We start from the raw sequence: 27,500 nt of genomic DNA, 5'->3' as shown, positions 1-27,500 counted from the left end.
TATGGAAAAGAAAAGAAACTGACAAAAGAAAGAAAGAAAAAGAGACAAAATGAAAAGCGAATAATAATAGCAGTGGCAGCAGAAGTATTGTGAAATAAAATGGATAGACAATATGATAAGTTGAAAGTTGTATAGTAAGTAATATAGATATGTAATAGTTGAATAAATAAAAACTAAATAACAACAATAGCAACAACAACAACAACAACAGAAGTAACAATAACAACAATAACAGCACTCAATCTTTTAAGAAGGTTCCAGAAAAATGTGGAAGAAAAAGAAGGGGAAAAAAAAGATAAACTAAAGAAGGAAGTTATTTGTGATGGAAAGCAGAAATGCTAAATGTGAAATGATGTAAAACAACAACAACAAAAACGTGTGGTGGTGGCGGCGGTGGTGGTGGTGGTGGTGGTGGTAGAGGCAGGGAAGGTGTTGGTGGTGGTTTTTGAACAATTGCTAAAATGTGTTGTTTTTTTGTGTTGTCAGAAAGCACTGAGATGTGGAAGAATTAAAAAAAGGAAAGTGTGTGTGTGTGTGTGTGTGTGTTGTGTGTGTGTATTGTGTGTGTGTGTGTACTGTGTGTGTGCGTGTGTGTGTGTGATGAGGTGAGAGACACTCTGGAATATTGATGGTTATGATGGTGAGGGGTTAAGTAACAGGAAGAGTTGGGGATGGGAGTTGCAGGAAAAAAAAACAAGGAGAAAGTAGAGAGAAAGAGGGGGTGGGAGAGAGAGAAAGAAATAGATAGATAGATAGAGAGTAATCTTCAGGAATTGATTAACATTTTAGGTTTTGGGAATTTTAAACAAAATTTTAAGTTGTTATTTACTCAGATATATTTGTTCATACAAGAAGTATAAACCAGATATTTTCTTCCATTTTGGCAAAGTGTATTTTTTCCCCCTCTTGAAATTCAATAGAGAAATCTATTAAAAACCTAACCTATCGTCTAAATAAATACTCTTTCTAAAACTGGTCTCTCTCCAACATTTCTCTCTCTCTCTCTCTCTGTCTGTCTGTCTCTAACTCAAGTTCTCTTTACAAACCTAACACACCATCTAAACTACCACTCCTACTTAACTCTCACTGTTTCTCTCTTACACTATCTTCCCTTTTTTTTATAAACTCGACTTTCAGCTGATTAACCCCACCCTGACTCGCTGTTCTCTGGGTGGTGGTGGTTCTCCGAGATGGTTCTTGAGAATTAAGCTGGTTCTTCCTTCCTTTCTTTGCTTCCGCTCTTACAAAATGACCCAGCTTATTATGTGCAACAATGATGCAGGCCTGTTAACCTAATTATCTTCAACATTGGTAAAATGGTAAAATTCTAAAGCAACTTATCTTTTTTTGAGAGGAGAAGGAGAGAGAAAGAGAGAGAGAGAGAAAACTGTGACACCCCATTTTCATTCAGATAAGGAACCAAGCCATTCAAAACAACACACAGACACACTATATATATATCATAAACAACCTTCTCTTTGAGCCATGTCCAGTTTCCTCTTAAGAAGTTTGAACTGTTTAGTTCTAAATACAGACATAGATCAGGCTAAGTAGCCAGATTGTATCTTGGCAACATAACTCAGTCTTATTTCTAAATACAGACATAGATCACCAACTTCAGTATCTACACCGTAGCTTCTCAAAGTGGGCGATATTGCCCACCAGTGGGTGATTGGGCAAATTTCTAAAAAACGGTGTGTGATTTGAGATTTTGGTGGGCGCTGTGGGTGACAAAGAATTTTTAGAGATCAAGTCTGCATCTCCCTATATCTAGGCATGCCTAGAATAAGGATGCACTTTTATCAATTTGACTATTCAAATGAGATGTCCCTTTGTATTAAAAAAAAGCGGACTTGTTTATTGATTAAATATTTTTGTCACACAGTCATTGAGATGGTTGTCATTTATGCTAAAAATAGCAGCGAAGTAGGCCTAAGCCTTAAACCACGACCACCACAATTTTTTTCTCTGTTTTTTTTTTGCATAATCCTATGAAGTCCTGCGTGTAGAATACAATTTTGCAAAAACTCTGAAAATAAAAAAAGTTATGAGGCTTCTTTCAGTCTCCATCTACCAAATCCACTCACAAGGCTTTGGTCAGCCCAAGGCTATAGTAGAAGACACTTGCCCATATGGTTGGGAAGCAAGCTTCTTACCACACAGCCATGCCTGCATCTATATGCAACTGGGTGGGGGTGGGGGGAATATTTTAATTGAAAAATAAAAATCAACTCTGATTATCGAACATGCTTTATTGTAGTTTATTGTTGTTTTAACCCTTGGTCAGCTCCAGTTAGACAGACTTACGATCAAAAGCATTCTTGTCAAGACTTTCACATTTTTTGCAGGCAAAATGTGCTGTGGACTACACTATTTAATGTACCCTTTTCGAAGACAATAGAGTGTGAGTTGAGGGAACCTTCTAAATGGAGTGAAATCTGTCTTTATGATCTGCTATTTCTAGTAGATCAAGAGGTCACATAGAGCTTACACACTGGTTTTCCTATTTGTTGTATTTTCTCATTGGCAAGCTACTGGTTCTTCTGTTGTACTCCTTCCTTTATTTGTGTACTCCTGTTACTGGTGTAGAGATGATCCTTCAGTTGTACTCCTTAACTGATAAAGAGTATGTCATTTAGTTGTACTCCTTCATTGGTGCAGTGTTGGTCTGGTTTTTCAAATGTACTCCTTTATTGATGCAATGTAGGTCATTTAGATGTACTCCCTTATTGATGCAGTGATGTACTCCTTCCATCCCTTGATGTAACCTATGAAGAAGTTACTTAACCTGCTAGGAATAGCAGTTAAATTTCTTCAAAAAAAAAAAACAACCCCAAAAAACCCATACCCTACCATCTTAAAAATGGATATTAGACAAGGTAGTCCTTGACCTACAAAATTTCAAGGTGGTCATACGTGGAATGCTTTTGAATTGTGGGTCTACTCAATCAAAGCTGACCTGGTGCCAAACAACAAGAACCACAACAGAAGAACCATGAAGTGGCAAAAGTGTCTTTGTATGACACTTCAACACTCTAGAAATAGTAACCATATCTCTTTCAACTCACATCCTATACATATCTATATATATATATATATATATACATATACATACATACATACATATACATACATACATACATACATATACATACATACATACATACACATACATAATAGCCCAACTAATTAGGGGTCATAGCCCAACTAATTAGGGAGCGAATCAATTTAGATGAGATGCAGTTTGGGTTCGTGCCAGGTAAAAGCACTACTGATGCCTTATTTCTAGTGAGACAGTTGCAAGAGAAATACCTAGCCAAGGATAAACCTCTGTACCTGGCTTTCGTTGACATGGAGAAAGCCTTTGACAGGGTCCCCCGATCCCTTATCTGGTGGTCAATGAGGAAACTTGGGATAGAAGAATGGCTAGTGAGAGCTGTGCGAGCCATGTACAGAGATGCGGCCAGTAAGGTGAGGGTTGGAAATGAGTACAGCAATGAATTCCGGGTAGAGGTAGGGGTCCACCAAGGTTCCGTCCTCAGCCCCCTATTATTTACCATAGTCCTCCAGGCAATCACAGAGGAGTTCAAGACAGGTTGCCCCTGGGAGCTCCTCTATGCTGATGACCTTGCCCTAATTGCGGAGTCACTATCAGAACTAGAGGAGAAGTTTCAGGTGTGGAAGCAAGGTCTAGAATTGAAGGGCCTTAGAGTCAACCTAGCTAAAACCAAAATCCTAATAAGTAGGAAGGTAGATAAAACACAAACCCCTTCAGGTAGATGGCCCTGCTCAGTATGTAGAAAAGGAGTAGGTAGTAACTCTATAAGATGTACCCGGTGCAAGCTATGGACACATAAGAGGTGCAGCAACATCAAAGGCAGGTTAACTAGCAAGTTAGTTTTTGTTTGTGGCAGATGTTCAGGTGCAATAAAGACTGCAAACAAACAGGAAACAACTTCTATCTCATTCCAGGGTGAAAAACTAGAGGTAGTCGATAGCTTCCGCTATCTGGGCGACCAAGTTAGTAGTGGGGGTGGGTGCGCTGAAAGTGTAGCTGCTAGAATAAGAATAGCCTGGGCAAAGTTTAGAGAGCTCTTACCCCTGCTGGCGACAAAGGGACTCTCACTCAGAGTAAAAGGCAGACTGTATGACGCATGCGTACGAACAACCATGCTACATGGCAGTGAAACATGGGCTGTAACTGCTGAGGACATACGTAAGCTCGCAAGGAATGAAGCCAGTATGCTCCGTTGGATGTGTAATGTCAATGTGAATACCCGTCAGAGTGTAAGTATCTTGAGAGAAAAGCTGAACATTAGAAGCATCAGTTGTGGCGTGCAAGAGAGACGATTGCGCTGGTATGGACATGTGGTGAGAATGGAGGAGGATAGCTGCGTGAAAAAGTGCCACACCCTAACAGTTGAGGGAACCCGTGGAAGAGGTAGGCCCAGGAAGACCTGGGCTGAGGTGGTGAGGCAAGACCTTCGTACATTGGGCCTCACCGAGGCGATGACTACGGACCGAGACCTTTGGAAATGGGCTGTGCGTGAGAAGACCCGGCAAGCCAAGTAAGATCGTTGCCAGTGCCCCTGGACTGGTTCTTGTGCGGGTGGCACATGAGATGCACCATTTTGAGCGTGGCCGTTGCCAGTACCGCCTGACTGGCTCCTGTAGGATTTTCGAGCGAGATCGTTGCCAGTGCCCCTGGACTGGCTTGTGCGGGTGGCACATAAAAGACACCATTTCGAGCGTGGCCGTTTTCGTGCGGGTGACACGTAAAAGCACCCACTACACTCTCTGAGTGGTTGGCGTTAGGAAGGGCATCCAGCTGTAGAAACTCTGCCAAATCAGACTGGAGCCTGGTGTTGCCATCCGGTTTCACCAGTCCTCAGTCAAATCGTCCAACCCATGCTAGCATGGAAAGCGGACGTTAAACGATGATGATATATATATATATATATATATATATATATATATATAAACATATATATACATATATATATATATATAAACATATATATACATATATATATAAACATATATATACATATATATATATATATATAAACATATATATACATATATATATATATATATAAACGTATATATACATATATATATATATATATAAACGTATATATACATATATATATATATATAAACATATATATACATATATATATATATATAAACATATATATACATATATATATATATAAACATATATATACATATATATATATATATATATATATATAAACATATATATATATATAAACATATATATACATATATATATATATAAACATATATATACATATATATATATATATATATATATATATATATATATATATACATAAATATACATACACATATATACATACATATATATACATACACATATATACATACATATATATACACACACACATATATATATATATATATATATATATATATATATATATATATATATATATATATATACATCATCATCATCGTTTAACGTCCGCTTTCCATGCTAGCATGGGTTGGATGATTTGACTGAGGACTGGTGAGGACTGGCGAGCTGGCAGAAACGTTAGCACGCCAGGTGAAATGCTTAGCGGTATTTCGTCTGCTGCTACGTTCTGAGTTCAAATTCCGCTGAGGTCGACTTTGCCTTTCAACCTTTCGGGGTCGATTAAATAAGTACCAGTTACGCACTGGGGTCGATATAATCGACTTAATCCGTTTGTCTGTCCTTGTTTGTCCCTTCTGTGTGTAGCCCCTTGTGGGTAGTAAAGAAATAACACCAGGCTCCAATCTAATATATATACACATATATATACATATATACACATACATATAAATATACTGAAAAACACATGAGAAAGATATGGTATATAATTTTTCTTTTGTGCAGAGGGTTCCTTGTGACATGTAATTTATTGCAAGGGTTAAAAAGGTTGAGAAACTCTGGTGCAGAGCAATGGTTCTCAACCATTTTTTTTACCTATGCACCCCTTTTGATCTCTATTCTACTCAGATGGACCCACCCAGCCGTTTGATGCTTACAAGCGAAAATTGCTAGAATATTTTGTGCATTGCAGAATTACAAACCAACTTATAGGACATAAATTTTAACAACAAAATCTTATATGGACCCCGGAGGGTCATATGGAATCCAGTTGAGAACCTCTACTGTAGAGGGCCTTTCCAAAGGGGACCAATAGATAGAGTGGTTCCCTAAAACTTTGGTCGGACAACATGGTGGTCTGATTTCAAATATATAGGAATAATATTGAAATGCCAATGACTTCTCAGATAAGAGCAAACTTAATCCATTGATAATTATCGTTAATACACACACAAAGAATGATGATGATGATGATGATGATAATATCATCTGGTTTTATTTCTGTATTTTGGGATTAATTTCTAAATCCTTTAATCTTGAAAGTAGTGACGATAATGAAGAGATTCAGCTGATAAACTGTATCAAAAGTTAGTCGATAACATATAGGTATGGCACATATTGGGGAGGTGGTGGCACATGCAAACACGCACTCACACATGCACTCACACACAAGTACAAACACACACACAAGTACAAACACACACACACAAGTACAAACACACACACAAGTACAAACACACACACAAGTACAAACACACACACAAGTACAAACACACACACAAGTACAAACACACACACAAGTACAAACACACACACAAGTACAAACACACACACACAAGTACAAACACACACACACAAGTACAAACACACATTAATGCACACAAACACAAGCAAACACAAAAACACACATTTATGCATACATGTTCACACACACACACACACACAAGTACACACCTCTTTCAATGATAAAAAGCAAGCCTCTAGCCTGAAGCAGAGTAAAAAAAAAAAGAAAAAAAAGTGCGTTATTGATAATTTCAGATTTCAAAAACAATTCATCCAGATTTGTGTTGAGAAGATGAATAACAATAATTCTACACATTTTATACATTTATATTTATGGCCTAGTAAGAGAAGTATACATTCTTTATATACATACATGCATCAGATATCTGATGTTTAAATCTATTTAACACAGTAAAATAGCACCTTTGTAATATACATCGCAACACCTAAAGCAGACACACAATAATCAAAGCCCTATATATATGTGCGTGTGTATGCATGTGTACACACACACACACACACACACACACACACACACACACACACACACACACACACACACACACACACACACACACACAAAGCATGGTGGTATAACACTATTGTGAAATGCAATTAAACAATAGAAATTACTAAATACTGTTTAAAAAAAGCAGAATAATATTCATTCAAAGCTGATTCTGAGCAGGTTGCCACTCAGAGTTTCTCGTTCCTGTTCCTCGGGGGGGGGAAGATCTTACTGTGAAGGAAGCATTCTTAATAATACACCCACTGATTGTGTGAGACAGACACACAGACTGACAAAGTGTGTGTGCATGTGTGCTTGTGTGTATTGCTACAAAACACCACAAAATCCACATTAACACAATTTTAAAATAAAAATAAATATAGACGTCTTTAGATAACCTATGATTGACTTCACCCCCCTCCCTCCCTCCTATTTTAGCTTAATCCCCAATCAAAACAATATATAGACTATTTATAATTCAAACAATAAAACCAAATAAGGGAGACTGAGCTGCTACTTTTCTATATTGAGCAGTCACAGTTCCAGTACTATGGACACATGAGAATGTCTCTGCAAAAGAATTGCAAGATGGATGCTTCGAAGTTGAACCACCCAGCAGGAGGCTTAAGGGGTAGATGAAGAATGACAAGGTTGTATAATGTCCATAAAGGTGGTACTCCAGCATGGCTGCAGTCAAATGACAAACTAGTGAAAGAATAAAAAAAAAATAGTTTCAGTTCGCCGTGCTTGGGAATCCAATAGGAACTATGGAAGGGGTGCTTCAGCACTCTACTCCTATGACTCTCCCAGAAATAGTGGGCAGAGAAGATGAATAAAAAAGGGGTCTTGCGTTAGAGGAGAAACATAGCTGCCAGTGCTGGTGCCACATGAAAAGCACCCAGTACCAAGTTGGCTCCCATAATGTTAATAACAATACTCGGCTAATTGACCAATAAAGTATATTCCTAATGCCCCACACCTACCTGGACCCACTCCTTCTATCTGGACCCACTCTTTACACACAAGCAGTGTCATTCATTTTTAATATTCTGTGGAGACATTTCTGGCCATGGGGGAAAAATATTACCTTGCTTGTTGTAAACAGGAGGAATACCATCTAGCCATCGAAACTCTGTCCAACCCATGCAACCATGGAAAAGTCATTGATCAAATGATGATGGTGATACACACACACACACACACACACACACACACACACACACACGCACACATTTTCTTTTCTTTTACTGGGTTGTAACCATGCTGGGGCACTGCCTTCAATGTTTTCAGTCATCGTACTTATTTCCATCTGGTACATATTTTATCGATCAAAAAGCTGAGTTACATTATTAACATTATGCGAGGCAACTTGATACAAGGGCTAATACACACACACACACACACACACAAATCCACAAACCTAATTGCTAAGACCAGGAAAATCAACAATTCAAAACAGCTAAATGGAAATTAAATGCAGAATATACAGGATTTATTAATATTTTTCTTTCAAATTGCAATATGTTTCAACTATTAAAAGCCCTTTTCAGAGAAAAGCAAAAGAGAAAATCATGAACCTCCCTCTTTCTCTCTCCCTATTTACATATGTGTTTGGTATAATATCTTTTATTTTATACTTGTTTCAGTCATTGGACTGCAGCCATGCTAGAGCACCGCCTTGAAGGATTTTAGTCGGACAAATTGACCACAGGACTTATTTTTTTAAACTTGGTACTTATTTTATCGGTCCTTATTGCCAAACTGCTAAGTTACAGGGATGTAAACACACCAACACCAGTTGTCAAGCAGTGGTGGGAACAAACAAAGACACACACACACACACATATATATATATATATATATATATATATATATATATATATATATATATATATATACAGGTATGATAATGCAAACAGGATAAACAGAACTCAAAGTATGAGTATATGTATATTTTTATTAATATTTAGCAGATGTAACAGAATGACTTGGGTCACAGAGTTTCGTGTGTTGGGGCTTATCAGACTAGTTGCAGGGTCGAAGACCTGGGAGTTTATATATCTGATGATAAATATATTTCCCTCTTTCTTTCTCTCTTTCTTTCTCTCTTTCTTTCTTTATTTATCTATGAATTTGTTTATTGAACAACATAATGGACAAACTATTTGAATTATCCATAAATTTTAAAATCATTTTTATGATTTTTAAATTTTATCTAGAACCCAGAAGGTACATATTTATCACCAGCTTACATAAACTCAGAGGTCATCAGCCTGCAACTAGTTTGATCAATGGCAGTACCTTGAGTCACTCTGTTACTTCTGCTAAATATATATATATATATATATATAAAGTTAAAGAAGTGATTTTAAATTCTCAATCGTAGAATAATGCTAATAATATAGCCTAAACAGGATAAACTACCCCTATTTTGCAGAGAAAAGTGTAGGTGGCTAGCTGTGGACACGAACTCACATCCCCGTGATTACATGTCACGATGCTTTGACCGATTAAGGTAAACTACCCACTATAAATTCTTCTGCAAATTAAGATATATAAATCTCGCTTTATGAGACACTCTCATATATGTTAAATTCAAATTACGACAAACGTAAATAAACAAACGAAGTTTGCTTTTAGAAGCGTTGAGATGTCTTTTAGAAAGTGATTTTAAATTCTCAATCACAGAATAATGCTAATAATATAGCCTGAACAGGATAAACTACCCCTATTTTGAAGAGAAAAGTGTAGGTGGCTAGCTATATAAAATGGGCTTCTTTCTGTTTCTGCCTGCCAAATCCACTCACAAGGCTTTGGTCAGTTCAAGGCTATAGTAGAAGACACTTGCCCAATGTGCCATGCAATGTGATTGAATATGGAACCATGTGGGCTTCTTATCACACAGTTATGTCCATGCCTATACATAACAATTTATTTACAACTCCAAATGGCTTATCAAAATCCTAATATATGCACCCACAAAGCGATAAGATCTGGGTTCTTTTTCTGTCTTCAGCCAAACTTATAAAACAGCTTTTCCACACACACACACACACACACACACACACACACACACACACACACACACACACACACGAATATAATTATATGCATATATAATTCTGTGTAACAGTGATATTTTAAGCCTTGTGCGAAAATAATTCAGTACCTTAGATTCTGAAAGAATTAACATGAAACTAATAACGAACAGATTTTAAACCCAAAACTATTTTAGCAAAATGCTAAATATATATTTTAATGTATTTAAATCCAAATTATATAATTATATACATAATTATAACTACATAACCACAAATACACGCATTTTCTGATTATTAATTAACTTGACTATGAATAGAAGAGAGTCCCATCATAAGTAAATGTTCATTATTACCTTGATTAACATCCCACACGCATGCAAATTAAATTGAGTTAATTATTTTAAAGAACATTTACAGAGTTGGGAACTGAAAACTGAGAGTAGAGTCAAATTTATTGCAAAATTCATGTTGACGGGGGCTTTAACCTTTTATGCTGCCATCGTTCTGTTGAAATACAATGCCTCTGTTTCAACAAATTTTGAAAAATAATGAAGAACTTAATAAATATCTTAGTCCTTATTAAGCTGCTGTTTGAAAATTCCAAGGAAACTTTTTAACTTGGATCACTTTAAAATGGTAAGCTGGTAGCACAGAACTAGGGGGGCAGTCTTGAGGGAGTTTGATTCAAAAGGGCTAAGTTTCATCTGATGGTTTATTCACCTAAATGCCAGGCAGCTCTAATTTTACAATATATACATACAGAAATATACATATGCTTACATAGACATACAGACCTGTGCGTAAATCAATGTATATTTAAACATGTACATACATCTATTATATATATATATATATATATATATATATATATATATATATATATACCGGAGTAAGCACATAAATGTACAACAAGGTGGAAAAAAGAGTATTCAAATACCAGAGGTAGAGTAATATGCTTCATTTAAAAGCAGCAGAAATATAACAAAAGGCTGTTACTCGGAGTTTCACGTTCCCATTCATCGGACAGTTTTGTTAGAAATCCTAACAAAACTGTCCGATGAACGGGAGCGTGAAACTCCGAGTAACAGCCTTTTGTTATATTTCTGCTACTTTTAAATAAAGTATATATATATATATATATATATATACATACATACACACACACAAAAATTACCAATATTGCTGTATATTACGAGTAAAATGAAAAGACCATCTTAGAATGTTCTATGAACATTATAAAAAAAAGGAGGGGTGGGGGAAAAGATTTCAACACATACACATGTTACTGGTCCCTCGACTCTCTCTTTCTCTCTCTCACACACACATACACACGCCACTGGTCCCTTCAACACACGACACTGCTCCCTGCAGCTCCCACTATCTACATAAACAGGACATTTGATGAAGCAAAGTAGTCGAAGACATGATGTACAACGTAGATATCTTTGCACATCTCAGCAAAGTTCTTTTCCTTTATGGGCATTATAAACCATAAGGTGTCTATATAATCTGGATCGATCTCTCCAGGTAAGCATACTTTCACAAGAAACTACCTCAATGGCTCACCCAATAAGGCCATTTTCTTCCTATTAGTCAGGTTTATTATACAGCAGATGGTTGAAATTAAGACAGCTTTGTTTGGAACATGACAATAAAGTTGAAAATATCATCGTAATTTTACAATAAATCAATACATCTATTATTATTATTGGCAGAGCTGTTAGCACACCAGACAAAAAGCTTGGCAACATTTTGTCTGTCTTTGTGTTCTGAGTTCAAATTCTGCTGAGGTCGACTTTGCTTTTCCTCTTTTCAGGGTCAATAAGATAAATATCAGTTGGGCGCTGGGATCAATGTAATCGACTTCCCCACCCTCAAAATTATTGACCCAGTGCCAAAATAAGAAAGGACATTATTATTCTATTTGTTTCTTATTTCTTTATTGCCCACAAGGGGCTAGACATAGAGAGGACAAACAAGGACAGACAAAGGGATTAAGTTGATTACATCGACCCCAGTGCGTAACTGGTACTTAATTTATCGACCCCGAAAGGACGAAACGCAAAGTTGACCTCGGCGGAATTTGAACTCAGAGCGTAAAGACAGATGAGATACCGGTAAGCATTTTGCCTGGTGTGCTAACGTTTCTGCCAGCTCGCAAATTATTCTATTCATTTCTGCTTGTCTAACTGTTTTGTCCATGTGTTACACTTATACCAAGAGAAGTAATAACTTGAATAGAGAAATATATATAGAGAGAGAAGGGGAGAGAAAGAGAAAGAAGAAGAAGAAGAGAGAGAGAGAAAGAGTGGGGGAGTCAAGATAAAATTATACTTGTGTGTTCAAATGGCAGGCACAATCAAAATGTTTAACATAGTGAAACAATGTCATGAAAATCTATAAATTTATGCACAGCTTTTGGTCTCGAACAAATAAAAAATAAAAGTGTAACAACCACAGTTATTTTTTAACTAAGGTTACTTCACTTTAACTATCTATCAATATATGTGGCCATGCTGGGGCACTGCCATTATTCATTTTTTTCTTCTTTCTTTTGTCATTAGGTTTAAATGCTTATCAGTATTATGAGAGTATACAGATATATATATATATTTATTGGCAGAAGGGAAAGTAGATATGATAGTTAATTAGCTAGCTAGATAGGTACATAGATGAGTCTAGAGATATATCAAGAGATATGTAGCTGAACTGAAAAGAAATGAAAATAATCTCAATTGGTAAATAACTTGGACTGACCCCTGGTTGTGGTTGGACAGTGAAAAATGTAGTTTTTTTTTTGTCTTTTTTTTAAATATATATGAATAAGTTTTATCATTTTAATTCATCTTTTATTTCCTTAAACTATAAAGCACATCACATCTGTCAGATATATTAAAAGAAGTTAAAATAAGCAATACCTTCAAAGTTCATTTTGATTACATTTAAAAGTACAGTTTTTGATTAAATGGCAGGATTTCAAAATAATTTTTGGAAATTCTTTGCTTGTGTTTAATACATTAACATAATGTTTTCAAATATGCTGACCTACACCATAGAGTCCCGCAAGTTGTTGTTATTATTATTATTTTCGTTATTATTATTACTGGCAGAATCATTAACATACTGGAAAAAATGCTTAGTGGCATTTCATCTGTCTCTATGTTCTGAGTTCAAATTCTGCCAAGATCGACTTTGCCTTTTATCCTTTGGGGTGGAGTTGGAGGGGGGGTCAATGAAAATAAGTACCAGTGGAGTATTGTAATTGACTAGCCCTCTCCCCTAAAAATTTCAGGCTTTGTGCCTATGGTAGAACTTGCATTTTGTCTTTGATATTGTCCTCAATGTCTTGGGCCCTTGTGGCCAATAAAAGAAAACCATTATTGTTGTTTTAGGAATCAATTAACCCGCTCCCAGAATGCTGCTGGCCTTGTGCCAAAATATGAAGTTGTTATTATAATTTTTATCATTATTATTTTATTATTATTATTACAACTGATACCACAATTCTAACCTTTATCACAGATTTTTGATTTGTCTCCAGTCTCCACAAAATATTTATTATAACTAGTACATAACAGTAACTTATTAAAACTAGTAACTCATTTTACTTCAGACTACCAACACCAAAAAAAAAAAAAAGAGAAAGAAAAAAAAAAAACAACCAAAAACAAAAACCCACACTGAATTTCACTCATCTTGATGTTTTCTTTGCCTCAATATTTTATTTAGTCAGTTTTTCATCTGCTAAAGCAGCCAATTAAATTACACTACTTCAGCTAGAAAAGTGGTCGAAATAAATCAATAATTGCAGAGAATCAAAGAGCAGAAACAGTAGACAGAGAAAGGGAGGGAGGGAGGTGAAGATTGAAAGAAAAATTAAGAGGAGATGTAATGAGTTGAGTTGAGGACAGAGACAGCAAGAGAAAGAAATAACGGCACAAGGTTCCAAGTAGCTGAATTCTTTATAAGATTATACCTAGAATTTGGACAACAAACAAAACACAGCTTCCTCGTAGGTGGTCAATATTCAGACAGAATGGTCTTGTTGGTGAGGTCAGTCACTAATAAATACACCAGCCATCTATGTATCCAGCACTAATCAATAGATTTCTCTTCCTTTGCCATAAACTGATCAATAGTTTTAGTAATCAGTCTGTCCAAGCTATGTGCTGTCATATTAACTGTACTTATACAACAAGTTGTTACATTGAAAATGTTCCACTCAGCTTAAGCTGTGGCCAACCGATTAATCAAGTAAATGCAAGTTTTATTTTTGTCAAAAACAGAAATATTTAAAATAAAAGAAAAAAGAACAAAAAAAAGGGGGAGAAGTGGGGGGTAAGAAATAAAAGGAGAAAGAGAATTTCTTTTGAACTCACCAAGTTGGTAAAACCCTGCTTCAGCAACCCATTCCCGGCTGGGTTTTTTGTGAGGCCAAGATTGGAAAGTGCGAATACGTTCATGAAGAGATGCATACCGAGGCATGCCAGGCGCAGAGTGTTGAGCAGTGTGTTCTCCAGGATAAACAGGTGCGGTTGATGTTGGTAATGCTGTTAGGCTGAGGTTCTGAGAATATGGATATTGGGATGGTAAAGCAGTTTGGATACTGAATGGAATTCGAACTGGAGTCGGTACACTGCTGGGCAGCCTGCTGGTCAACGAATCACGCACGTCTGAAGTCCATCCATTCTGTGCAGCAGAATGTAAGCTAGAAAGTTGAGTCTGAGCTGTAGAATTCTGACCAAAACGGGTGCGAAGTGCAGCATATGGCACGTAATCAGGTTGGGTAGCAGCTGTGTGGAACCTCTCAAAGCTGTCTGGCAGAAATGAGGGGAAGATGTGTGTCGAGTTATAAATGCGATCGTTCATATCTCTCTCCTGAACAAACGGACAATAAGGAAAATGCCGCCTGTGTTCCTTCTCCACACTGTCTCCCAGCTGCCAGTCGTCAAGCATTCCTTGACAATAGACACAGCGAACACGGTCCCCAATGCCAGTGTACTCAAAGCCATTCTTAGCCAGCTCTATGGGACTAATGATGTGACTTTTAGGGAAATGAGCTGTCTGGAAGGTCTTCAGACATGTCTGGTGATCTCTAGTGGTGTCACTAACATTAAGCATGGTGTTCAAACGGCTGACAGACTTCATTCAAAGTGAGGTTTTAAATCGCAGGTAGAAAGAGATATGACCACACTAGGGCAATAAGGAGGCTAGGCTGTAGCCAACGTAGCTAGTAGTAGATGTCGTTGTCAAATCATTTTCCTTGCCTTTCCTTGTTATCGTCAGCACTGTGACATGAGACAGCAATAAGGCGGTTGCAACGTTTACAGAATCCAGGCTTTCCAACAGTAGAAGACCTATCTGAAAGAAGTAAAAGAAAAAAAGAACAAAATTAACACAACTAGATTAATATATAAACATGATATAGATATATATATAAACAATATATAAACATAAATATACACATCTAAAGATAATATAATTACATAAATATACATACATACATAATTACATATATATATATATACCAACCTAATATATATATAAACACACATTTGTAAACACATACACACACATAACTAAAACTTTCAATATACCAGTAGAAGGCATAGTTAACATTTAAATATAGTTTGTCAGATTTTAGTTATGGCATATAATACACACAATGATAATATACTGTGACATAGATCCATACCAACATGTTATTCAAAAGCACAAAAAATTGAAATGGAACAGGGAAATGATTAATTGAAAAGGACAAATAAATGGGGAAATTTTCTACACAGCCAAGGAAACCAGACTCAGCAAAGTTTCAGCATGTTTAAAGTCCAAAAGACTTTAATTCCATGGTACTACTCCTCTGCTTTTGTCAGTGATATAGAGAATACAACTTGAGCTGATGGACAAATGGACTGAAAGTGAAGAGGGACAGCAATATACAATCGGACAGAAACAATTCAGCAACAGGATACAAACATACATACATATATAAAATATGGGGGGTTAGTTCATGGGTGATCTAAACGATTACGTATGCTAGGTAAGTGCTGTAATGGATTACCAGGGCTCCAAGATTATAGCCGAGATGGTAGTTATGGAGCCATTGCAGATTTCCGATATAGTAGATATATAATTGTTAAAGAGGACAACAAATGTTAAGGCAAGGCAAACATCTCGAGTCATATACATTATTATTATTATTATTAGAAAAAATTATTGGATGTTGATATGTCTGAGTCTTTTTTCTGGGTGTTTACAATATCAGGATTTTAACCCACATGGATTTACGCAGGATTGCACCTAAGGACTTATGGACTTATTTCTACAAGATCGGAAAGTTGAACTGTGAACTTTTATGCTATTTTTCTTCATCTCTTTATTCCTTTATTCCTGTCCTCTATGTTGTTATTTCATTAATCTATACCCTTCTCATTTTCCATATTTGTCTCCGATGATGGAATGTCCCATACTCTAGGATGTCCCAGAAACAACTGTAAGACTTTGAATTTTTTTTTCCTCCAATAATAATAATGTATATGACTCGAGATGTTTGCCTTGCCTTAACATTTGTTGTCCTCTTTAACAATTACATACATACATACACACACACACATAAATATATATATGTACACACGAAGTACATGCTACAAGTAGAAGTACGTCCCACTCTGCTATATAGCAGGACATGAGATCTAATCCCACCAGTGTGCATGTGAACACATTAAATAATATAGCCAGTCAATAAAATATGGAATCAGCAAATTTTCATTTGATAAAAAATAATAGATTGGTGCTCCATGTTTGGTCAAGTGTGTGTGTGTGTGTTTTGGAGCACATCTGTCATTCCTATCAGCTAACATGAAGCTAAGAAAATCCTTGGTACCACCATTTCGACACCGGTTTGCTTGCTTGATAAATTGAGGATACGCAGTTGATGAAGTAGTTTGTTTGTATCAACCCTCAATATAGACAAGTGAGGTTCAGTGAGAAAAGAAGAAAAATAAAAACAGAAGAAAAAACAAATCACACACATACACACAGAAAAAAAAAAAACATATTTGTTTGTGTTTGGTTTATTTACAAAAACTGATGCTCCAGTAAGTAACCAGTTATGAAAACAGTTCCGAGACAGACAGACAGATACACAGACAGGCAGACAGTATACATTGGACAGAAAACAGCTGGAATGCTTCAGAGGAAATCTAATTAAGCCTTTGTAGAGTTGTGCTTCCATTTTACCTATTAAAAAAATACCTAATGAATAATAATAATAATAATAATAATAATAATAATAATAATAATAATAATGTGTGTAAAAAAATCTAATAACATAAAGAGAGGAATACTTTTTAAAGAAATTTGCCTAAAATAATATTTTTGTTACGGGGTATAAACTGTGCCATAGAGATTAATTGTTAATATAATTAGCATACATTATGGGATATTGATTTCTATTAACTAGGCATGAGGCCAGCCCTTAGCAGAGGAGGATATATACACATATATATACGTATAGATTGAATCAGCTCCTCAGCTACCGCTACCACCACCTATACTACTACTACTACTACTACCACTACCACTCATATATTTTACTATATACATTTACTTTTTTTTTTTTTAATTGACAGCTAAAGAAGTGGAAGGCTAAGTCTAACCTGGCTGGGATCTTGAACTCTAAAACAAACACTTGCATGGTATTTATTCTGACAGCTATTTCCACTCTTCTGAACTAGCAAATTGTGTATCATCTTATTTCTCACAGTAATCTGTGTTCACATGATCTGTGCTAGAAATACCAGCTAAAAAATCAACCTCATATCAAACCCTATCGTCTTAAAAAGGAAGAACATGTTGGATAGTTTAAGGTATATTCTTGATGGTCATGGGTAGAATGCCTTTGGTCAGAGGTATACTATATTAAGGCTAACAAACCTAAATATTGAGGTAGCAATGTCCTGATTGGCTGATAAGCTTCTGACGTAGCAAGTGATAATTATTCCGATTGGTCAATGCAATATATTCAAATATTACAGGTGACAACAGTTCTGATTGGCCAATAGATTTCTATTGCAGGGATGTAACAATTCTTGTGATGGGGCAACAGATTCTGATATTGCAAGTGCCGATTTTTTGATTGGTCAACAGACCTAAATATTGCAGGTGACAATTTTTTTGATTGGTCAACAAATTTAAATATTACAGGTGGCAACTCTGATTGTCACCTGTAATATTTAAATTTGTTAGCCAACGTTCTGACTGACTGACAAATTTAAATATTAAGGTGATAATGGTTCTTATTGGTCAACAAATTTCTGGTGCATGAAGATAACAATTTTTCTGATTGCTCAACAGATTTAAATGCTGCAGGTGACAATGGTTCTGATTGGCCAATAAACTCAAGCATTGTAGGTAACAATTTTTCTGATTGGTCAATAGATCTGAACATTGCAGGTGACAATTGTTCTTACAATTCAAATGTAATTAGTCTTCATATATTTTATTTATTGAGACATATTGCTACTTCAAATATTCTTAGAATCCATGATGGTGATGATGATAACAATGATGATACTGGTGACAGTGATGAGACACAACAATTCTAAAGCAATTTTTTTTATTATTTTACTTTTCAAAGTGACGAATAAGAATTAAAAATTTAAAAAATTTAAAAGAAATGAAAAAAACACAAAAAAAAGGAAAATGATAATGATTTTGTGAAATCACACTAAAGTCTTGGAGAGAATCGACAATAAATAGAATTGTGAATCAATTAGGTCTCTACCTTAACCAATTAGTTATTATCTGACTCTTTAATTACATCAAACAGGTAGGAAGTGACAAGATAACAATATTTACTATCAAACTCCATTAAAGCTTAATTAGTTAATTATTTCATTACTAATTGTATAAATGTTTTTCAAAATTTAGTGAGGATGACTAATGAAGCACTAGAATGTATTTTGTGTATGTGTGTGTGTGTATATATATTATGTATATATGTGTATATAAATATATATATACATTATCTATATATGTATTTATGTATGTGCATTTATACATGTATATATATACTTATATATATTTGTTTGATGTAGTGAACAAATAAGAATGTTTTACGGCAGGTGATAATTATGCTGACGATGATGATAATAACAGTTTCTTAATTAAATATGAATAAATAATTTCTTAATTAGATATGATGCTTTAAAGTATAGGGAAGTGAGAATGAATTTAAAATACATTTAACAACAACAACAACAACAGTTGAATATAAAGCTGTCAAAAAGAATTGTTGCAAATGTAGGTACCTAAGTTCATTTAGTGATTTCATTAGAAGACATTTTGAAATTTATCAAACATTGAAAACTACATTATTACACATAGGTTCCACATGAACACGAAGTGATGGCTGCCAATTCTGTAGCATATAGACATAGAAGCAGGTATGATTGTATAGTTCAGGTGATTGTTTTGTAATACAGTAGCTTTAGGTTAAATTCTGTATATTCATACCCACACAGAATATATATATATAGGCATAGGAGTGGCTGTGTGGTAAGTAGCTTGCTTACCAACCACATGGTTCCAGGTTCAGTCCCACTGCGTGGCACCTTGGACAAGTGTCTTCTACTATAGCCTCGGGCCGACCAAAGCCTTGTGAGTGGATTTGGTAGACGGAAAGTGAAAGAAGCCCATCATATATATGTATATATATATATGTATGTGTGTTTGTGTGTCTGTGTCTGTGTTTATGTCCCTGTAACTTAGCGGTTCAGCAAAAAGAGACCGATAGAATAAGTACTAGGCTTACAAAGAATAAGTCCTGGGGTCGAATTTCTCGACTAAAGGCGGTGCTCCAGCATGGCCGCAGTCAAATGACTGAAACAAGTAAAAGAGTATATATATATAGCACAAAATCAGGAGGTGCAAGAGGTGAGTATAGATTTATTCTTCCATATCACTTTCATAAGATTACAGCCATTTTCTAACCTTCATCATGTAGTAATTAACTTTGGTGTGCAAAATTATATGTCAATGTTTACACCAATATATTTACTCAGCAGAATACAATACAATCGTATATTCACAAATTGATACAAATAGAGAAAGCTAATTTATCAGATCACTGAAAACATCATGATTACATCTGTAATATATATCTTATAATATATATCTACACATGTTTGTATGTAGAAACAGGAGAAAAAAACATTTGATAGACACAATAGAATTTATACACTTGCTCACAAGGATACACACTCTCTCCCAATATATGATTCTTTAGATGAGAAAAAGTTCATTATTAGAAGGATTGCACACAGCAAAGGATATTAAGTCACAACAAAGTAACAAAAAGCTTCTAATATATGAATATATAAAGGCAGAGAGCTGGCAGAATCGTTAGCACACTGGGCGAAATGCTAAGCGGTATTTTGTCTGCCGTTACGTTCTGAGTTCAAATTCTGCCAAGGTCGGCTTTGCCTTTCATCCTTTCGGGGTCAATTAAATAAGTACCAGTTTCACACTGGAGTCGATGTAATCAACTTAATCCCTTTGTCTGTCCTTGTTTGTCACTTCTGTGTTTAGCCCCTGGTGGGCAATAAATAAATAAATATATGATATGAATATATATATATATATATATATATATATATATATCCAAATAAGATGACAAAGAAAGAGTTTATCATATTTTTAATGACTAGTTGTGTGTGTGTGTGTGTCTGTGTGTGTGTGTGTGTGTGTATGTATGTTGTTTCTGCTGTATTTCCGTTCTTTGCAGCAACTGAAATTCAAATACAATGAAATTCTTTTTGAATTTTAGCTGTATTAAAACATGGACAGCAATTAAGTGAAGTCAGAGCTCCAAATGAAAATGAATATGTACACAACACACATATACACGGAAAAACCTCAATAATATGTTAACTCATTACAGGGGGCCCACTGAAGGAGCTGACATAGTAAACTTCTTTTTTTATCTAAGAGTTTCAAAACTCAATATTCTACATGTTATTATTTATATTTTTACCTACTTTGAATTTCACAATAAAAAAATTTTTTTAATGATAATTAACTAAGTTAATTTAACACCATGGGTCTCAACAGGGGTCGATATAAAATTTTGCTATTAAGGTTTATGAGCAATAAACAAATTAGCTATACATCTGTAATACACAAAATATTTTAATTATTTTTTATACAATTCCTAATAATATTCAATTATGAAAATCAGATTTTTTTTTTTTCAACATGGGGATCCAGTAGAGTAAAATAAGAACCAAAGGGGTCATTAGGCAATAAAATGGTTGAGAACCACTGGTTTGGGGTTAGCGTAAGGGTTAAACAGATGGCGCACTGAAGTTTGTTGATGGTTTACAAGAAGTGTCCATTGAAGAATATATCTAATATTTTCTTGTAATTGAGGTTAGGCCAACTTGATCACGACTGATATGATGTTAAACAACAACAAAAACATTCCAACCATGATCATTGCATCATTTCCCAAGTAAATTCTAACGAGGTCTACGTAAGATCGTGTATATTCCACATTTTAGAAATAGCAAGGTGGAAATTGAGGGTAATTTTGCTGCTGGTTCCAGCAAGTTGAAAGACCTTAGACGAGAATCTTTCATTGGCCTAATTAGTAAAGCACTTCTAAGAAAAAGAAAGGGGGGGGGGGGAAGCGAAAAAACAAAAAAAAAAACAAGCAGAGTAATTTCAGAATCAGTTTGGCTTCTAGATGTGACCAAGATAAATTTGATAGCAGAATATACCAAATTTATGTGGCCACAGAGACTTACACCAACTGAGACCGATCATTTGAATATCAGATCTGTTAAATATTTTATATTTCCTCCTTAAACTTATCATTAAAATATGAAATCAATTACGAACAGATGTTTTCAGAATTGACTGGAAGAATATAGATACGTAAAAACACACAAGCATTAAATAATATATATGTATAAAAACAAACAGATAAGTATTACATATATACATACATATATATATATATATATATATATAAATAAAGACACAAAAGAGACTAAAAGTTTATTACAAAATAACTATAAAAGTAAATAAAATGAGATCTAGTTGCTACAGATCATCTATGCTTTTGAAGTTTTCAGAGAACGGGGGTTTTATGTGGGGGTCACTGTCATTTTACTCTAAGTGTTTTCCCTTGACTAAGGGACCTTCTCTTGCTAATATTGTATTTTTGTTTTTTTTTCCTTTTTTATTTGATCTAAGCCTCCATTTTTTTTTCTTTGTATTTTGGGGAATTGGTAGAATTATTAGAACTTCATGATGGTTTTTCTTCTGACTCTTTACATTCCAAGTTCAAACCCTGCCAAGGTCAACTTTGCCTTTCAGCCTATCAAATACTGCAGTTGATGCCATAAAAAAAAAAAGCCTTCTCTTATGGGGAAATATTACCTTGCTTGGAAATAGGTCAAGGTTGGCAACAGGAAGGTATCTAACTGTAGAAAATCTGCCTCAAAGAGTTCTGTCTGATCCGTGCAAGCATGGAAAAGCAGACATTGAAACAATGATAATGAAGATGATATATATTTTATAAACTGTGAAAATGATGGTAAATATAACTGTGATGCCCCAGCACGGCCAGAATTGAATGACGAAGCATTAGAGAGGACAGAAACTTCAATAATTATCAGAACAGTAACAACACTCAAATAGTAATTATTATTTTGAATATAGGTGTCAAGCCATACATTTTAGAAGATATGGTGGTGGTAGTGGTGGTGGGAGTTGATTATGTCTGCCCAATACTTCGCTTGTTTTATCAACACTGGTAGGACAGAAAGTGAAGTTGATCTAGGTGAGAACTGAACTCAAGGTTTAAAAGGACATAGCTGACTACTACAAGGTATTTTTGTTCAGCACCCTACCAATTCTACCATCTACCATAATTCAACAAAATAAAGATGGATCCTCTGTGTGATCAATGAGCATGCTAGAAACAGATGTCAAATCTCCTTCATACTACATCAGACTAGTTACAGACAAAAAAAAAAAGTCATGCTGGATAATATATTCATAGTATATCCCTTTGGTGTTTAAGCCGGCCATATCCGGCCCAATATATTCTACATGGTTTACATTCAAACTGGCCCTATCTAGCCTCTCACACCTAACCTACATTGATATTCTAAGAATAAACTATCACACCATCGAAACTTCAAAGCTGTAAGATAATGTATGATTAATTCAAAACAATTTGAGTGAAAAAAGTATTATATTTAACAGAGTAATCTGAACACTAAAGGGATATACTATGTTGGTGGGAAGGAAATGGGAAGGGAAATAGGTTTGATAGTGACAAGCAGACATTTTTGATGGCAGGTCTATCTTCTTAATCAGGGTTGATCTGAAACTGGTGGAGGGGGGGGGGGGGTCTAACAACAGAATGATTTCTAAGATTAGCACAAAGCCACAAAGTTTGGAAAAAAAAAGAGAGGGTGGATGTGGGTAGAGACAGTCGAGTTCAGCCTAGAATATTACTGGTACTTTATGTTACCAATGACTGAAGCACAGAAAAGACCGCTTGCTCTCTTAATTCTGATATTATCTCACTTTCCATTTTTGAAAATGATTTATAGGCACAACTCAACTTACATCGCTTTGAGTCACATCTTTTTTTCAACTTTATAACTCTCTCTTACTCTTTTTACTCTTTTACTTGTTTCAGTCATTTGACTGCGGCCATGCTGGGGCACCGCCTTTAGTCGAGCAAATCGACCCCAGGACTTATTCTTTGGAAGCCTAGTACTTATTCCATTGATCTCTTTTGCCGAACCGCTAAGTTATGGGGACGTAAACACACCAGCATCGGTTGTCAAGTGATGTTGTGGGGACAAACACAGACACAAACATATACACACACACATATATATATATATATATATATATATATATATATATACACACATATATACGATGGGTTTCTTTCAGTTTCCGTCTACCAAATCCACTCACAAGGCTTTGGTCGGCCTGAGGCTATAGTAGAAGACACTTGCCTAAGGTGCCACGCAGTGGGAATGAACCCGGAACCATGAGGTTGGTAAGCAAGTTACTTACCACACAGCCACTCCTGTGCCTATGGTTTTTTTTTTATTTATTTATTTAACCCTTTAGCATTCACATTATTGTCAAAAGTAATGCTTATTTATTCACATCTTTAATCAAACATGCATTATCTTGTAGCTTTGAGATTTTGATGAGGGAACTGATAAATTTAAGAATGGTATTGGAGGGCAGGTGTGAGAGGTCACATCTGGCCAGTTGAAACAAGAAATAGGTAGAATATTTGGGCCAGATATGGCCAGTTTAAATACTAAATGGCTAAAGAAATAAACCTCAACTTCAGTTGCTTTATCAGACTCTACATTGGTCTCAGCGAACACATTTAAAAAGCCTAAATATTTTTTTTTTTAAATAAATTTTTAAAAACTCCACCTAAAAACCAGTATTGAAGTGGAGAAGATGAAAAAAATACACGTGAAAATATGTAAAAACCCATTTATTAAGACAGATAGAAGCTAACAAATTTTTTTGAAATGATTTTTCATGTTACGTTGTTTTTCGAGTCAAGTTACGTGTCTTGGGACTAGTTACTAATGCAAGCTGAGGTATGCCTGTGTGTTTTTTCAGTGACAACAACTTAGGACTGGGTTGCACAACTAGGTCAACACAAGTAGTGACAAGGAAGGTGGAGTGACAATGGGTGGGTGGTTGGTTGGTTGGTTGGAATAATTGAAATATCAGTTACAATGCTTATTAGAACAATAAGGAAATATTTTTTAAAAGGTGCGACTCAGTAAAATAATGACAATATGGTGAGGTTTATTTTCTCCATCACTAGTCTTTTTATACATTTATAATACATTTCTGATTTTTCATCTTATTTTTATTTATTTATTTATTTATTTATTTCTCTACAACACACCAATACTGTAAAGGACATATTGAGATAAAACAAAATAACGAAACACAAGCTACTTACAGTCAGGGGTAGGTATGAAGGGGAAGTAAGGGGGGGTTATTTGTTGCTAAATATTGTTTTTGTGTTTTTTTTCTTTCTTTCTTTCTTTCTTTCTTTTTTTACATGACTATTAATACCGCCAACCTAACACCTAACTAAGCAGCTTTTCTATTTTATTTCCTCCATTGATAAATTCTTATCAGAATTAAAATGAAAAGAGAGGTGAGGTTTGTTGTAGAGAGAAGAGTAGGAGTAGGAAGGGAAGTAGGAGGAGAGAGAGAGAGAGAGAGAGAAAGAGAGAGTAAAACAGTAAGGTGTTATTAACAGAAAGCAAATTTCTTCAGAAATATGTTGAAAAGAGATGGTGGAAGGGAAGAGGCAGCTTGGACATTATTGTTATCTGAGATGGCTACTGGTGTTTTTAAACACAACATCTGCTTCAGGTTGCACTCAGTCTGATCACGAAGAAGAACAACTCGAGCTGAAGTCGTTCTCATTGGCTATTTGCAAGCAATCAAGCTTTAGCCATTGGTTATCACAACAGCACTGGCCAGAGTGGCAATCTCTTGTAGGTCAATAAAAATGTCCATCCACCTGGTGGTGGATTTTGTTTTCTGTATAGGATAAGTTAGTTCAATACTAACCTACCGATTATCTTCTATCAAGATAGCATCACTGAATTATTTAATCTCCAAACAATTCTATTTTTCTGTGACAATTTACGTACGATGTTGCATATATATATTTGCTTAATGAGTCATCCACCATTGCTGTACATTCATATATATGTTCTTTTATTTATTTTCTTTTACCGGTTTCAGGTATCAGATTGTGTGTGGCCATACTGGAACATTGCCTTGTGTTTATATATATGTATATATATAGGCGCAGGAGTGGCTGTGTGGTAAGTAGCTTGCTTACCAACCACATGGTTCCGGGTTCAGTCCCACTGCGTGGCACCTTAGGCAAGTGTCTTCTACTATAACTTCAGGCCGACCAAAGCCTTGTGAGTGGAAACTGAAAGAAGCCCGTTGGCTATCGCCATGATTCACCACTAGCTACTAAAGCTTTCTTTTTTTTATTCTCTCTCAGTTTATTTTCTCATTTTCCTTTCTGCTGAAGAGCGTAGGCTTGAAATGTAAAAGACTTTCTCACCTTCCCAAGTATTAAACTAATACACCTGTTAGTTGTTTACACACCTGTCTTTGTATTTTGTTTTTTGTAAATTCCATATATATATATATATATATATATATATATATATATATATATATATATATATATATATATCTTCTTTTATTCTTTTATTTGTTTCAGTCATTTGACTGCAGCCATGCTGGAGCACTGCCTTTAGTCGAACAAATCGACCCCAGGACTTATTCTTTGTAAGCCTAGTACTTATTCTATCGGTCTCTTTTGCCGAACCGCTAAGTGACGGGAACGTAAACACACCAACATTGGTTGTCAAGTGATGGTGGGGGGACAAACACAGACACATAAATATATATATATATATATACGACGGACTTCTTTCAGTTTCTGTCTACCAAATCCACTCACAAGGTTTTGGTCGGCCCAAGGCTATAGTAGAAGACACTTGCCCAAGGTGCCACACAGGGGGACTGAACTCAAAAACCATGTGGTTGGTAAGCAAGCTTCTTACCACACAGCCACACCAATAGATCAGATACATGTGTGTGTGTGTGTGTCTGTGTTCCCCCCTCCACACTACTTGACAACTGGTGCTGGTGTGTTTATGTTCACATGACTAACAGTTCAGCAAATGAGACTGCTAGAATAAGTACCAGGCTTTAAAAATATAATTGCTAGGATACTCTTTTACTTGTTTCAGTCATTTGACTGCGGCCATGCTGGAGCACCGCCTTTAGTTGAGAAAATCAATGCATTTGACTAAAAATTCTTCAAGGCAGTGGCCCTGCATGGCCACAATCTGATCACTGAAACAAATGAACAAAAAGATAAAAAGGAAAAGGTTTCGCAAAAATGATCAAATAAAAACCTGTTTTGTCTCACATTATCTAGGCCAGAACGAGGAAATACAAAAATTAACAAAAGAAAAAAAGTACAATAAAGAACAAAAGAATATTTGAACTTTCCTCCAAAATCTGAAAATGTCAGTTTTAAAAAATGCTCCAACTTGAAACACGTTGAGTCCGTGTCAGATGGGAATGTAAAACGTTAGAATGAGAGAATGAGAGAATAATAGAAACCATTTATCTGAGACAATAGATACGG

At 35.4% G+C, this 27,500-nt stretch overlaps 1 protein-coding gene across 4 annotated transcripts in view; it reads right to left on the bottom strand.

Moving 5' to 3' along the window:
- The window catches only part of LOC106869635 (uncharacterized), a 272,331-nt gene that overhangs the window by 69,523 nt on the left and 175,308 nt on the right, over positions 1–27,500 (bottom strand). For 3 of the 4 annotated variants that reach the window (XM_089339757.1, XM_089339756.1, XM_089339758.1), the window contains exon 2: positions 14,614–15,595. In XM_089339757.1, coding sequence (XP_089195883.1) covers positions 14,614–15,382 — 769 coding nt within the window. In that variant the 5' untranslated portion in view covers positions 15,383–15,595. The remainder of the gene's footprint in view (positions 1–14,613; positions 15,596–27,500) is intronic. The other variant, XM_089339755.1, reaches the window with a different exon arrangement.

The sequence above is a fragment of the Octopus bimaculoides genome, chromosome 22, assembly GCF_046866305.1.
Source record: "Octopus bimaculoides isolate indiv1 chromosome 22, ASM4686630v1, whole genome shotgun sequence".
Taxonomy (NCBI): Eukaryota; Metazoa; Mollusca; class Cephalopoda; order Octopoda; family Octopodidae; genus Octopus; species Octopus bimaculoides.
This window is presented reverse-complemented; position numbering and strand designations above follow the sequence as displayed.